Source organism: Pogona vitticeps, chromosome 4 (assembly GCF_051106095.1).
Source record: "Pogona vitticeps strain Pit_001003342236 chromosome 4, PviZW2.1, whole genome shotgun sequence".
Taxonomy (NCBI): domain Eukaryota; kingdom Metazoa; phylum Chordata; class Lepidosauria; order Squamata; family Agamidae; genus Pogona; species Pogona vitticeps.
Genome location: NC_135786.1, coordinates 139,480,071 through 139,496,456, shown reverse-complemented (window position 1 = coordinate 139,496,456; position 16,386 = coordinate 139,480,071). Strand labels below are relative to the sequence as shown.

General features: G+C 42.3%; 1 protein-coding gene across 1 annotated transcript; it reads left to right on the top strand.

Moving 5' to 3' along the window:
• Positions 1-16: 16 nt before the first annotated feature.
• On the top strand, positions 17-12,215 carry CAVIN4 (caveolae associated protein 4). The gene is made up of 2 exons (XM_020797168.3): positions 17-977; positions 9,688-12,215. Exons 1-2 carry the CDS (start codon positions 567-569, stop codon positions 10,375-10,377), a joined length of 1,101 nt encoding a protein of 366 aa, XP_020652827.3. The 5' UTR covers positions 17-566; the 3' UTR covers positions 10,378-12,215.
• Positions 12,216-16,386: the final 4,171 nt, after the last annotated feature.

Below are 16,386 nucleotides of genomic sequence, written 5' to 3'. Positions count from 1 at the left end.
CAATACAGTGTTTTCCCATGATACATAATCTGTTATGAGTGTGTTTCTTCGTTACTTGAAATGAACAGCCTTCACATGTTGATGAACAGTAGCACTTTTTCATTTAAATTGTTCAAACTCTATTGAAAACGTTGATCTCCCCCCTCCCCTGCCACCTGCACCGAAGTGCTTGATTAAAGTAACAGTGGATCTTAACAGCATGCCATTTCATTCTTCAGCTTAATTAGTAAGTTGCTTAGCTGTTGTTGCTGGATTAACTCAAGTAAGTTCATTAGTAGGAAAAAAATGTGTTTCTCTGAATGCATCTTTCTTCCTCAACATTGCTTCCTAATTTTAGAGATTTCATGTTGCAGAAAGCTCTTGAACAATCTGTGGCTATTTTATGGGTATAAATATTTGACAAGTGTCCCAGGGTGGAGTTTCAGACCCTGCTTTTGAACATTCCCCTGAAGCCAGCTGTCGAGCAACCTTCTTGCACTCATGCCAGAATTGTCCCGCTGGGTTTGAACGGCTGTCGTGAAGAGTTTATATTTCAGTTCCCTTAGACCGACCCGAAGACGGGCAGTATGGATCATCGTGCGACCACCTTAGAGACGGATAAGATCCACCAGAATCGCCTGTCAGGCATCACAGACGACGATGAGGAGCAAGATGCTGCCTTCACCATTGTCCGAGTCTTGGACAAGGTGGCTACCATTGTGGATACTGTTCAGGCCAGTCAGAAGCGTATCGAGGAGAGACACAGAGAAATGGAGGATGCCATCAAGACGATTCAGATTGATATCCTGAAGCTGGCCCAGGCTCATGGCAACACCAGCTACACAGTGAATAAGCTGCTGGAGAAAACCCGCAAAGTCAGTGCTCGGGTCAAAGACGTGAGGGCCCGGGTAGAGAAGCAGAGTGCCAACGTGCAGAAGGTCGAGGCCAAACAAGAGGAAATGCTGCGGAAGAACAAATTTCGTGTTGTCATTTACCAGGTAAATATCTCTTTTCTTTGCAACTTCTGCATTCTTCACATTTTCTGGCAACCCAGGTAGTTGTTGAAGTAGGCAGAGGGAGGGAAAACAACCTTCTCAGTATCAGAGTGTCTTCTGTTTTGTTTGTTCAAACATTGATTTTTGCCTCTGAACATGTTACAGCCTGAATCTACCAGTGGCAAAGCACTCAATCTATTATTAGTATTCGGAGGCTTCTGAGCCAACCAGCGTAAGATTAACTGCAGATCAGCAAGGACGGTCTGTTGCCTCTATGAAAGGCAATCGGAGGCAGGCGCTTGGGCTCCATGACAGAGTCTTCCAGCCGTGACTGTCATCCCTGTTTTTTTTCCCCCATAGATTAACTCGCTGCCTAACCTCAGGATTTCTCAGTACAAAACAATGCTTTCATTCATTGTATTTTCCTAAAGCTCATTTGTACTTTATATGCTAATTACTGCTCCTTGTTCTAAGTTACAACCTGTATTCTGTACACCCTTACCCCCAACTTTCCATGCTATGATTTGCCTGCAGGCCCTTCCTTTCATGAATCTACAGCTCTTGTGTAATACCAGAGGAATATATATATATATATATATCCTGGGAATCAGACAGACAGACAGATAGATAGATACTGTATACAGTATATAGATATAGATATATTTCAGAAATGAAGTTTTGCAAAAAGAGCTGTACGTGTACTGGGGAAAAATGCAGTCATGGTGTTGAAACTAACTTATGTGTTATTAAGAATTTCCTCTTTTAACCTGAGGATGTATTTGTACATATAGATATTTAATGGGACAAGTGTGCCCAGATGACAGCTAGAGCAGAACAATTGTAAAATATTTCCTTCAACTGCAAATCTGGGTTTAAGAGCCCCTAAATCCTTCCAGATATTCAGGCTTCTTTACTCTCATTAAGGGCCGGGGGGGGGGGATGGAGAATGCTTAACATCTAGCCGTCAGAAGATAGATTCCTTCGTATAAATCACAGCTGCTGAGGGAGAATTCTTGTTTTGGCAGGCGATTTGGGTTTAGATCCTGGAAATGCCATGACACATGAATAACTTCATTCATATGAATGGCTTCTTTGGGATATTCATATTGCTAAACACTTGTGAGCACTTGTTCTGCCTTATGTCATAGATAGCCAAGGAATGGATTCCTGAAAAGAATGGCAAAGTATTACACATTCTCTAAAGTTTTTCAACAGCAGGTACAAACCAGTCCAGTGGAAACACTTCCTGTCCCATTTGTTTTGATGGGAGCACGAAATGTTCCCCGAAATCACTGCCATTGACTGGATCATACTTGTGGTGCCACTGGCATTAGTGATACCCATTTCCATATAAACACATTTGGAATCAAGGGGCAAAAGCAAATATACTTCGATTCAGTGTAGCTGACAACTATGAAAATTAATTCAAGGTGAACCATTAATGTTCCTCAAATGATTGCACTCATTTGTCATCTATTTACAAATATGCTCATAGACTTTATCCCTGTAATAAATGGAGGTCCCTGGAAATATATTTGTGAGATATCAGTCAGTAGTAACAATAGTAGTTATCATCATCATGCTTGCTTTCTGGATTAGTGTAGAGGTTGTCTAACTTAGTAGATGTACAGTCCCGGTCATGAATTGCAGGAGCTTCTTATCTCTACCACCTCAACTTGGTGCAAGCTAGTAATAGTAAACTGTGGACTTGCGAACCCAGTTAGATTGTCATATTTATTATTTCAGTTAGAAAAGATGCATTCTTACCTCCATCACCACAGTTTCATCATTTACAACCATTTACAGTGGTGCCTTGACTTACGAATGTAATCCGTTCCGGAATGGTGTTCGTAGGTCGAAATGTTCGTACGTCGAAGCACCATTTCCCATTGAAATGTATGGGAACAGGATTAATTCATTCCAGCATTTAAAACAAAAAAGAAAAAAAGAAAAAGAAAAAGAAAGAAAGCACACAGAAAGCCCCATGAGACGGTGCTGGGGCTTTAAAAAAAACAACCAAAACTGAACAGAGCAAGCCCCGAAAGCTGCAAAAACAACAACAACAACAACAACAACAACAACAACAACAACAACAACAACAACAACAACAACAACAACAACAACAACAACAACAACAAAGCAACTCCCCCCCAAAAAAATAAACATTGAGCAATCCCCACGCTGGGATTGCAAAAAAAAAAAAACCACACACACACACAGCACTGAAACATAACCCCCCTCAGATGAAACCCACCATGCAAAACCCGCCCAGGAGTTTCTAAAAAGCAAAAAGCAGCACCTTACCAGGCAGACCAAAGCCTCCTCCAATGGCACTCACTCCCCGGCGGATGGCAGCCTGTGACAGGCCCCAGCTGGCGGCAGAGGCGGGGCCAGCCATGGAAGAGGGGGCCGTTCCTCATGAGTAGACCCGCTCCAGGGATGGGCAGGGAGCACACCGGCTTCCTGCACCTGGTGGCGAACTGGAGCCACCCCGTTTCTTCATCCTCCTGCGCCGCCGCTGCGTGCCCCATCCATGAAGGAGTGCCTCCGACCCGCAAGCCACAGCCCAGCCCTTTGGCAGCCCTTACACATGAGTAGACCCATGCCTTTGGTGGGCCTTACTCATGATTAGACCCATGACAGGGATGGGCCGAGAGTGCACTGGCTTACCGTGCCCCGTGGCGATCCGGAGCCGCCCCTGCTTCTCCTTCCTTCTCCTGCACCACAGGAGTAAAAAGGTTCGCTGACTCCCTGCTCTAACCATTGGGGCAAAAGAACTACAAAGAAGCAGATTTTTCATCTGCTACTTTGAAAGTAAATACTTTTATGTGGGCATAAGCACCATTTTGTTACAGACATGGATAATGGGATATCTTAAGTGCTAGTCCCAACCAGAGCAGACCCACTATATCCATAGATTTACATAGGTGTTGATTTAACAAGTCCCATTCATTCAGTTGGCATACAGTGGTGCCTCGCTTAATGCTTGCCTCGCTTAATGAGGAAATCGCTTGACGATTAGGTTTTTGCGATTGCAAAAGCGATCGCAAAACTATGGTTTAAATGGGAAAAATCCGCTTCATGATGATCAGTTCCCTGCCTTGGGAATCGATTTTCGCATTACGACGATCTAAAAACAGCTGATCGTTGGGTTTCAAAATGGCCGCCGGGTGTACAAAATGCCCCCCACTGTTTTCTAGGACAGGTTCCTCACTTTACAGGCAGCGAAAATGGCCGCCCCATGGAGGATCTTTGCTGGACGGTGAGTTTTCAGCCCATTGGAACGCATTGAAGGGTTTTCAGTGTGTTTCAATGGGATTTTTTATTTCGCTTAACGAGGATTTTGTTCTACAGTGATTTCGCTGGAACGGATTATCCTCGTTAAGCGAGGCACCACTGTATTCTATTTGGGACTAACCATTGGACCATTGAAAGTGAACATAATTTAAAAAGCATTTGCAGCTATCTACATGACCGGACTGTATTTACATTTTTAAAAAATAAGAACAAAGTGCTGGAGCAAATGGCATGAGCCATGGCCAGTATATTCTTATCAGGAAAATGGGTTTATTTGCCACCAACACTGGACTGCACAATTTAAAATTAAGAATGTATATGAAATATAGGCAAACACTTAAAACAAATTAGAATGTTAAACTTTATCATCCTTTGTGGTCCTGAAAGGACTGCCATTCTTCTGGAAGTGAAGGTTTGGCCAGTTGCCTGCCGTGGCCCAGGGGATGCCCAAGCATACTAGCAATGCTTTCCACTCTTTGAGGAGGCTCCTTCTATGGTCATTGGTTGTACATTGGATACTAAAGGCAGAACAAGAGCTGTAATCCTGCACGGACTTTGACTGCATTCAACATCAAACTGGAGTTAATGAGCCTGCTTTAAAACGTGTTTTATTTTTAAGGTTCTTTTTAAAAGTCAGGGGGAAGTAACACAAAAGGTCAAGTACTGTATTGTGTAGTCATGCTTTTATACCTGGAGGGTGGAGATTTATTATCCTGCGCGTTAGAGTCTACTTTTGGAGAAAGTTCAGTGTGAGGAAGTGAAGCTGACGGATGAGGACTTCTCCCACAAATATTTAGAGTGGAATTTTGAAAAGATAATCTTCTCTGAAGATAAAGGGTGCGATTCGCTAGGAGTACTTTTTGCCCTATGCCAGATTCCCATTTGTTTCCATAGGGTGTGAGCAGAAGACGAGTCTCTGAGGCACGGCATCTTTGAAGAACAGAATGTTCTCTATAGAATAAATAACTTTTAGGCCAGGACTGTGGCCAGAGATCTGGGGTGGGCCCCTACATAGCTGAGTAGCTGAACACATGCGTTGCCTAGAGAAGGTCCCGGGTTCCATCCCTGGAATCTCCAATTAAGAGGAGCTCAAGTAGCAGGTTGGAGAGAGACCCGCCTGCCTGCAGCCCCAGAGGGCCGCTCTTGCCAGCTCTGAGAAGGGGCAGGGGTGGGACAAATGACCTGGCTCAGTCTAAGGCAGAATTCTTAATAAATACAACACCTTATTAGTCAGCACCTGAACACAGATGACCTAGTCTGTTTAGAGTAATTTAATTCATTGAGTAATGACAGTATTCTTTAATAAGTGCCAAGTGCTTGTCAGTCATCCCAGCAGTGTTGCAGTCGTCTTTGCCCAGAACAGCAGGAGGCTACAATTTTACTACTAACAGGGCAATTGCGTCAAATGCTGCCGGAATGTTTCCCCTTAGATCTGCATGGGGACTTGGAAACTTGACACTTGAAAAGGCTTGAGAGAATCGGGGGGGGGGGGGTTTAGCCCCTCCTCAACTTGGGCTGAGTGTATAGCTGAGAATATCTGTTCTAGAATATGCTAAAATGGAGGTGCACTGTGTTTTAGATTGCTAGTGAGTATTTTGTTTTATTGCAAATTTTACAGAACTGTCCTGTGTCTGTTTACTTGAAACAGGATTTTTTTCCCTCTCTTGACAGTGTGCCTTGAACCGTGTTAAGCACAGGCTGAATCTTACATCCCCCCCCCCCCCCCAGTCTTGCTATAGAACAACCTGGCCCTAATTTCTCTTCATATTTTATGCACTGGTTATAGTTTCATGTGTTGCGTTCATATTTTTTAAAAGTTGGGTATCTGTGTTTAAATGGGGATGTTGTGATACTGCGGGTTAAACCGCAGAAGCCTCTGTGCTGCAAGGTCAGAAGACCAGCAGTCGTAAGATTGAATCCACGTGATGGAGTGAGCTCCAGTTGCTTGTCCCAGCTCCTGCTGCCTAGCAGTTCGAAAGCATGTAAAAATGTGAATAGATAAATAGATACCACCACAGTGGGAAGGTGACAGCGTTCCATGTCTAGTCGCACTGGTCATGTGACCGCGGAAACTGTCTACGGACAAACGCTGGCTCTATGGCTTGGAAATGGGGATGAGCACTGTGCCTAAGAGTTCGACATGACTGGACTAAATATCAAGGGGAACCTTTACCTTTACCTTTATCTATGTTTAAAAGGAGACCTAAATAATAGAAAATATCAGTGTGGCAAAAAGGCTTTTCCGAATACTTGTCAGACAGACTAGCTAAAACAACCAGAATTACAGTAACTGTGTTTCTTGCTTGAGAGTATGTGAAATAGTCAAGCCATATGGCTGTGAGATGTTATAAAACAACCCTTACTGTATTTATTATACCCTTTCCTCTTTCACTTGATGAGAAAACAATAAAACCCACTGAGAACTCAAATGTCACACTTTCTCCTAACTGCAACCCATACCTCAATAGGTACTGCAGTTTGTGAATGAAACTGCATCCTTCTAAAGTCAGCATTCAGACTTCTTTGTTTCGCTCTTAGCTGACGCTGCACTCAATTTGCTTAATTTATTCAGCTGTTTTTCATGCCATCTGCAGGAGGCCAGGCCATGGAATGTAGAAAAGCCAACAGCTTGATACCCTGACTTTACACCAGTGGTTTTGAATGACATCAGCGTTAGGAAAACAAATAAACAGAGAAGCAAACAAACATATTCCAATAAAAAACAAGAAAGCTAATAATGTGGGGGATGATACCATCATTCTGGTACAGTGGTTCCCAACTTTGGGACCCCAGACGTTCTTGGATAAAAACTCCCAGGAGCTATTGCCACTAGCTGTGTTGGCCAGGATTTCTGGGAGTTGTAGTCCAAGAATAGCTGGGGACCCAAGGTTGGGAACCACTGTAGTAGCTGCCTTTGGGGTATAGGCAGGGTGTTGAATCAATAAAATAGTGCTGCCATATGTGAAATATTTAATTCACTTTATGTCTGTCTTGTTAAATGAAATAGTAGTAGAATTCTCAAAAGGTATGATGTGCCGTCAGAATGTCCCTATCAATTTCTATTCAGTTTAGCTTTCTAATAGTGTTGTTAATCTAGCAGTATCCACTCATTGGACTTGGCCCAACAACATTCTCTTGCTTACCCGTAGTACATTTAATTAAATAATAATTAATTAGTAATTTTAATGGTTTACCAAATAAATGGGTTCTTCAGTTTTAGTTATTAGCCATTCTTTTTTAATTTCTAACCTAACAAGAAAAGCTGCTAATGACATATATTCTTACCGTAACTATGGCTAATCTACACCATTCAGTGGATTCCTTGCTCTTTTCATTTGATTCCTTATATTGTACATTAACATTCTGTTGATTACTTCTAGGGCTAATTGAGATTTCTGTTTGAACAGGATTTAACGGTAACTTCAGGAGATGATCAAAGAAATAATGAGTTGAAGCCAAAAAGAAGAAGAGGTTATAGATTTAGGTGGCAAGAAGGATGTGGTACTATGATCCACCTCTTATTGATAAATATTGATAAAATTGATAAACATATTCCTCTGGACATAATTAGCAACTACTGCAATAATTTCATCTTCCCAAGAATGATAGTTATATTACATTATTATTGCAATTTGATGATAGTTTCATACATTTTTGTGATATAACTGTAACTTTTTAGTAACTTCTGTAGTTACTAAACTCTCTCATTATAGTCCTCACTAAAAGCCAAAGGATGAGTATCTCCTGGTTCTAGCGGAGGCTCATGCTGTTCTGTTGTGGGTGTTGAAATGGCAGCAAGGTGTATGGGAGGATACTGTTTTATACAAGACCAGCTCAGCTGTTTGTAGCATTCAGCTTTTCCCCCCAAAAAAGTAATTTAAATGAGGGTTTTAGTTTTAATTACACTTGAAAATGGAAAAGTAAAGAATCACTTCTTTAAAGTAGTGTTTTTAATGGTAACTAACTATTTTGGAATTCTTTAAGTTCTGAGGGTCTTGCGGCTTGTGGTTTGCCTTCAACAAACTTTTCTTTCTTTTTTTTTGGAAAAAGCTCTGTTATGCCCTCTAGTGGTGGTTTTCAAAATAATTTGTTGGGCTTGGAAGGGTAACGTGGTGAAACTGCCATTCATGCCACCTAGAAGTTAAAAACAAAATAAATATAAACCAAGTGTAAAATGTTTGATAAGGAGAATTGATGACTAGCGGTGCTAGGAACTATAGTTGGCCACTGGCCCCACTTTGCCCAACCAGGTCCATAGTAACCTCCAAGAAGAAAGGCTATTTGGGGCAGGGGGCGGGAGAGAGCTGCCATGTAAAGCAACAAGTAATTCCAAGTACCTGAGGTATTGCATTGTATACAGTAGCTCTTAGTTATATTTCTTGATGGGTTTCCATGCTATCATCCCCACAGTAATAAATGTCAAGACTGTGCCCCCCCCCCTTTTGTGGCAATCTTTTTGTTCTTCCCAATATTCACTGATGCTGAAATTCTGCCTCTTAATCTGCCCAGGTGCTGAAAACTTGAGGCCTCTACTTATGGTACAGTGGTAATTCGGGGGAGAATTGTGGTTATCGAGTAGTAGGCAGGACCTATCTGTTTAAGAGACAAACCTCTACAGCAACACTCTCTTTTATGATTGGATGACATTTTCTGAGAGCTTGAGAAAAACCTTTCTTGGAAAGGTTGGTCTGTTTTCTACAATGAGTCTGAAATTTAATGTTTCTGTTGACATGTTCACTTTATGTATGCAGTGGATTTTTATTCTCCCCTTACATCAAGTCATTTAGTAAAGTAAAACGTCCCTCCAACATCTGTATCTGTGTATTTCTACATTTCAAAAAACAAGAATATCCCTGAAGTGTTTGACTTTTGGTTTAAAGCAAAAAGTTACGGTGGCAGCTGTTGTCTCTACAAACAAATTCAGGCCAAAGATCAACACCCTTTCATTCAAGACATGGGCACATTGATGCAACCTTTTTGCACCTTAACTTCCACCCCAGATAAAAAAGCAAAGCTTGCTGCTTATATACCGCCCTATAGTGCTACAAGCACTCTCCGGCGGTTTACAATTTCATTATACAGGCTACACATTGCCCCCCCCCCAGCAAGCTGGGTACTCATTTTACCAACCTCAGAAGGATAGAAGGCTGAGTCAACCTAGAGCCGGCTACCTGGGATTGAACCCTGGGTCGTGAGCACAGTTTTGGTTGCCGTACAGCAGTTTAACCACTGCGCCACAAGGCTCTCTTATGAGAGTTACATAAAAGTTGCTGAGGAAGCCATCAGCCATCAAAGAGGCTATGTGGAAGCACCATTGTTCTTACTTTTATCCTTATTTCTCCTACCTCCACAAACACAACAAGCCCCTTTTTGAAAGTTGTGGTAAACAAATTAAATATTGTGTTTTCAATTGCAGGAGGATGTTCCATGTCCATCTTCTCTATCAGTTGTCAAAGACCGGACACGAGGGGAAAACCTAGATGTCTTCAGTCCACCTGATGATCTCTCTTCTGACGAGGAGTATTACATAGAAGAAAGCAGAGCAGCACGGTTTAAGAAATCAGGCATAAGGCGCATCAACAATATTAAAAAGGCATTTTCAAGAGAGAATCTTCAGAAAACAAGGCAAAATTTTGGCAAGAAGGTGGACAGACTTCGAACTAGAATAGTAACACCAGAGAGGAGGGAACGAATAAGACAATCAGGAGAGAGGTTGAGGCAAACAGGGATAAGGTTCAAGAAAAATATATCCAATGCAGCACCAACAAAGGAGACTTTCAAGAGGCATAAGAAAACTACAAAGCAAGAAGTGGCCGAAGGTCCAGAAGAGGTCCAAGAGTCTGGCGTTGATACAACTGTAGAAAGTGGGGATGCTGAACCAGTCAGCGAAGAAATTTCCTATACTGAGGTGATAACCAAAGTGAAGAAAGACAAAGGTGGTGGGTCAAAAGGCCCTTCTCAGGCAGAGAAGAAGATAGTGATAACTCCTGAAAATATTGTGCTCAAACCAGAGGTCAAAGTGATGGTACCTGAAAAGATTGTCCTCAAACCAGAGGCAAAAGAAGAGGAGAATGTTCTTCTGGTAGATCTAAAGCAATCAGTTTAAATTTCAGAACTTTCTTTGCTTTGGCGGTGTCACTGTGGCAGGGAAGGAGCAATCCTATTAATTTGGCTAGAGGTTGGAGCAGTGGTTTTGAAACGTTCCTCAGATAACCGTTTCCATGCTGACTTGTCTGCTGAGGAGAACTGAAACCTACGTTGTGTGTTGCAGAGGATCCTGGGACATGTACTAGGGGAAGAACTCTATTCCTTTGAGGTGGGGTGGGTGTGCACATCTGGGCTGTTGCACCGGACACAATAGATGAGCATGTTCTGAGACAGCTTCCTCCTACTTTGGTTTCCCCAGATGTTGGATGGCAATTCCTATCATCTCCAACTAGCCCACCCATGTTGGTTTGGAATGATGGGAGTTGTAGTTCAACAACATGTGGAAGATTTGAGAAGGACATGCCCAACACACCCCAGTGTTGTTCAGGGAAGGTCAGTAACAGCAGACATACTGTCCTTCAGGAAGTTTGCCTAACATTATCCATCCCAGGAGCACAGTTTCAAAACTGCTGATTTAAAGATGTGTGCTGATTAATCCACAGGAATTTATATATATGCTGTATACTCACAGTTCATTTTAGCCTTCCAGTAACTTTGCATATATATGTTTAAGTTTATACTCTGCTCATTGACATGCTTTGGGGTATTCTTTCACCATCTGATATCACTCCAGGAAAAATAAGGGAGTGATCTCCTGAGAGACCTATGCGTAAATGCCATTCATCATCACAGGTAAAAAGGAGGTAGAAGCTCCCTCTGTTTCAGCGAAATAAATTCCCTCAGCAGACTTTCTTCTATCTGTATTTTATGCACCGTGACAGCCACACAGAGTAAATCTCATTAAATGACTCATTAGATATCTCAGGATTCTTCTACTAGGGTTGAAGGGAGAAATAAATCCATCAACAGATAGCATGTTTATCTCAAAGAATATACTTAACTCTTTCTTCCCTCTCTCCAAATCCCACGAGAAAGGGGATAGGTCACTGGATGAGATAGGGGAGTTTGCTGCCTATGGTTGTTTCTGCACCCACCCCCCAGAAATGGGAAGATAATTAGTACCACACCAAGCAATACAATTAATGATTAATAATTATTCACCAAGGTATCTACAGTTAATAATGTTGTGGCGGGAGGGGAGGATTTGAAACAAGCGAGGCAACAAACTATGAACTACTTTTGCAACTATTCTATTCCAGTCATAGTCAGGAAGATGATTCTGGACTAGATGGATCCTGAATCTGGTCCAACCTGACTTCAGAGGCTTTGGTGGCTGTGATCATTTTCAGACTGAAGCTCCTGGAAGACACCAGGAAGCAGCGCCAATGGGAGTTTGTAGTTCGGGGGGGGGGGGGGGAATGGATTTCTTCTACTTGTCCAGTCTCTTTTTTTCATGCGCTCAGCAGATGGAAAATGTAAGATTCAGGGGAGGGATATTGAGATGATTCAAGAAAAGTAATATTGGGCTTGGATGTAAAATGGACAAATCTAAGCATGCCAGACTTTTCCATGATTGTCACATGGGATTGTGCTTCCTGCTGTTCCTCACTGTTTCCTTTGTCAACATGTATGAAGTGTGTTGCCAATTTTCTTATATTAAAATTTGCATTCTCTAATCCTGTGGACACAAATGTCACAGCTCCCGAAACATTGTTGATTGCTGAGTTGGGCAGTATGTATGAATAGGATGTTGATTACTGTGGCTTTTGAGTCAGAAACCATCCCTTAAATGCACCCCCTTGATTTTTTTTTCCTGTCCTGCAATTCCATCACTGATTGTATTCAAGGCTTTGTGTTCTAAAAATAAATAAATAAACCAAGATTTTGCATCAAGAATTCTGAGCATCAAGTATTCTGTGACCTGTATACATTCTGCAGATAAACAAACAAATATATAACTGATTTTTATACATATTCTTGACTAGAAGGTCTAAAATTTTAAGCACAACACATTAATGCTTGGCTATCAGCCTCAAGGAACAGTGGTCTGAGGGGAGTAATGCTACACTGTTTGGTGTTGCAACAATGTCAAAGTGGATTAATGTTTCCGAATTGGGACGGTTGACTTAATTGCAGTGGAAGGCACAAGAGACAGACTGTATAAGGGAGGGAGCTGCTTCAAATGTTCTGTAAGTGCGTTGTCTACAGTAAAGACAAAAATGGCATCAAATGGAAATAATATATTGCTATAGCAAATAGATCTTGCTGATGGCTTACTTTGCCATTTATGATGACATGTTAATTTTGTGGCCAGCTTAGATTTCATTAATAAACTCGGGCAGTATCTAGTATATGATCTTTTTAATCCAGTGCTTTATTCTCCATGATTTATTGTTTATCTTTGACTTGACATACAAGGACTAATTAAAACAAACAGAATTAAACCCTGGATATGTATATGCATATTCAGAATCAGGGAAGACGATATTGTGTGTTTGGCCTGATATGATCACTGAGATGGAGTTCAATGCTGCATAGTTTTCTAACTTTAAGTTTAAAAATCTTACCACCATGTATGATTTAACCTTAGAATTATTGTGTGTATTCTGTAGCATATTTTAAAATTACCTCATATGGACAGACATATACACAAAGATGTTTTATAGCAATAGGTGGGTCCTGAGTATGGACATAGATATCCCAATTAGCAATTATGGAAATGCATTTATGAGCAGGCACATGTATGTGTGCGTGCATGCACACACAAAGCAACAGAGAGCACAGTGCTGTTTCCATACACTGGTTATCCATATTGGAATTAAACAACCAAAAGACATTGGATTGTTTTCCGGTCCACCTTCACACCCTCTTCTGCATCTTTTTCTGTGGTTGTGACACAGAGAGGAAAAAACTGAAAAGATGAGAAAGAGAGTTGGTGTTGCACGTTGGGCTGCTAATTGTTAGATACCATCATCTAAGAAAGAGAGGGATGGCTTCATAGCATTGCTGTGGCCCACAAGGGAGAAATCTCCATCCTCTCCAAATTTCCTTTGAGTTCCAGCAAATTTAAACATGACCACCCAGATGATTTTTGCGGGTTTCGAAAGAATTGAGATAGAGCCATAGGGAACCCATCCACACACCAGCTGACACCCATCACATTACCGCCTCCCTCATAAAATCTCTGGATATAGAAGTGTGTGTGTGCATGTGCACACGCACGCACACACACACACACACACACACACACACACACACACACACACACACACACACCATGAAGAGGGATATATATATAACTGGCATTAACTGATCAAATATGTCCTTCCATCAGAGCATTATGGCAGTCTTCCTGGCAGGAAGACTGCCAAAATGCTCTGATGGAAGGACATATTTGATCAGTTAATGCCGGTTTTGAAGACAGATTGCGACTAGAGCTACGAAAGTGGTATCAAGGAGAAAAAAAACACAAAAAAAGTTATGTTTGTACATAGAATTCCTTCTCATCCCGCTGGCCACCACCTGGGCAGTGAAGAGTGCAAGGACACCTTCTTTAGCATGAAGCACAGCTACACAGGCCCTGCAACAAGCACAGTTAAGACAGGTGAGGAAGTCGCTTGCTTTTTAGATGGAACGTTTGTTTGGGAAGACCTTCGCAACAGGCTTTTCCATTTACACTTAGCTGTAACCCATCGAGGTACAACGGCTTGGCAATTGCCAGGAACTATCTTAGCACACTTCCTGCCTGAAGGGATGGAATGCTTGGCAGCAAACCGGCTGCAAATGGTAAGCAAGCTACTGAACTAACTGGGCAGAAGCTTTTATTAGCACTGTACTGGAGTTTTTAAATAAGTATTTTTGATGCTTCTTTTGGGGTCTTTTAAAATAAAGTTTGCTTGCTGCTAGAATCTCAGGAACAATTCCTCTAGCTAGCTGAACCAAAACATTCTTTTCCGGTGATGACCTAATAATTGTTATTTTTCAGTTCAAGAGTTGCAGTGTTCTGCTGCTTAATTAAAACTGTAGACCATCAAGTTAATTCTGAGTTATGGTGATCCTTTCCAGGATTTCCTACAGTAGGTGGAGAATACAGAGAAGTGGTTCTTCTGGGGGTCCTCTGGGACTGTGTAGCTTGCCCAAGGCCACACAGGCAGGCTTTTCTCCCAGGAAGCATAATGGGAAATTTAACTCCCAACTTCTGGCTCTGCAGACAGATACCTAAACCACTGAGCTATCCAGTTTTGTTCCTACCACTTACTGAGTTCTAATATCACCGCAATTACGGGCATGTCTACTCAGAAGTGAGTCCCATTTGGTTCAAAGAGACCTGCATCCAGGTGAGAAGGTGTTGAATTATAGCTTAACATCCCAGAAACATATCTGATTGCATGCATATCAAGAGTTCATGGGAGTGAAAAAAAGCAGGACATAGTGTTAATTGCAGTATATAAATTTAAAGCTGTTGACAATTTCAAATTGTTTTCTGTATTTTCTTTCAAGCAAAACCTGAATATCTCAGAGCTGTGATGGTTACCTTCAAAGTGTGTATGCAGAGCATAGAGCAATTCCCCAAAGCTGAATGTATGGATAAATATGCTTTCCAGAGAGAGTACGGAGCTTTGTTACCACAGATTCTTTGTGTGTAGCAGCATCAGACTAAATTGTGCAAAATAAAACCACATGCAGATCCTTTGAACCGATATAATGTAGAAGAAGGTCGGAGATTTCAGCTTTTATTTTTTTAAAGCACACAGATGGATTTCTGCATGAACTTATGTAAACAGAGGACATACATGCAGCCTTCATGTAACTTCAGTAGCCTCTTTGCAATTTTGTTACACTTCCAGTCTCTGCAATTACAGTGAATAGTCCTCCCAAATGTTTCTGTTGAATAGACCAAAATACATTTCAAAATTGCAAAGGTTTCAAGGAGAGGTCAGGCTCTGACAGGAAACACAATTCCTTGTAGTTCGAGTTACACCAACTCCTCTGTGAGCTTTGAAGCCCCTCTACCCCACCAGCAAAACGTGCCTATTGAGAGGCCAAGCTGTGATACATTATGTGTGGTTTCCTCCAGCTGAAGGCAGGTGTGCATAAGGCAGGAAAGTGCAGATGGGAGGAGGTGTTTACAATGGCTTACCAGCAGTCTTTGCTGGACAAGATAAGCTGAGCGACTAAGCCATAGTGGTTTACGGAAAAGTACATCCTGGAGTGGGTGGGTGGATCCAATTTTTATTCATCCCATCTTGGCTCAATGCAAGGCATGGGCAGAGGTAAATGCAAGTGTTGTGCCTCCTCTTAAGGCACTGTCTTGGTTTTGTAACGTTTTTAATGCCACGTGGCCTCCCCCCACCTTGTGTTAACCCTGCTTGATATGCTTTTGATTCACCAGATTAAGGGCTGAAGTGTTGTGCATTTAATGGTAAGAATTTGGGGTGGGAAGGTCACCAATAAGGGCTTCCACTGCAGCCAGGGGTGCCATACTGCTGTCCACACATACTCGCCATGCAACCCTGAAGGTCTCTGACACGGGGGCACCAGGGCAGTGCAAGGTCCTTTCTCAGAGAGTAGCAGCAGTGTGGCTGGTAAAAATCGAAGAGCAGCTTGCTTGGGCCTTGGAGAGCCTTTGGTTAGAATGTTGTGGGGAGAACAAGTGGAATGTCTTGTTGGAGGCAGAATCGCTTCTGGATCCCAGGGACCAGATGTCACATGACAACTCACTCTTTCTGTGTGTGTGCGTGCGTGCGTGTGCATGCATGCATGTGGGTGTGCGTGTGTGGGTGCATGCAGGCTTGGGAGAGCCAACTACACCAGTGCACAGAGTGCTGTCCTGTGAAGATGCCAGCCACAGAGATTGGCGAAACATCAGGAAGACCAAACTTCAGAACACAGCCAAAGAGCCTGAAAAACCCACAACAACCATTAGATCCCAGCCGTGAAAGCCTTTGTGAATATATTTCCATCGCAGAAGCCTGTGCTGCAGGGTCAGAAGACCAAGCAATCGTAAGATCGAATCCACGCGACGGAGTGAGCGCCCGTTGCTTGTCCCAGCTCCCGCCAACCTAGC

Excerpts from the sequence above, each read along its gene's own strand:
- CAVIN4 (XM_020797168.3), top strand. The coding sequence starts at position 567 with ATGGATCATCGTGCGACCACCTTAGAGACGGATAAGATCCACCAGAAT. Across the intron at positions 978-9,687 it reads TTCGTGTTGTCATTTACCAG|GAGGATGTTCCATGTCCATC; the intron begins GTAAATATCTCT and ends TTTCAATTGCAG.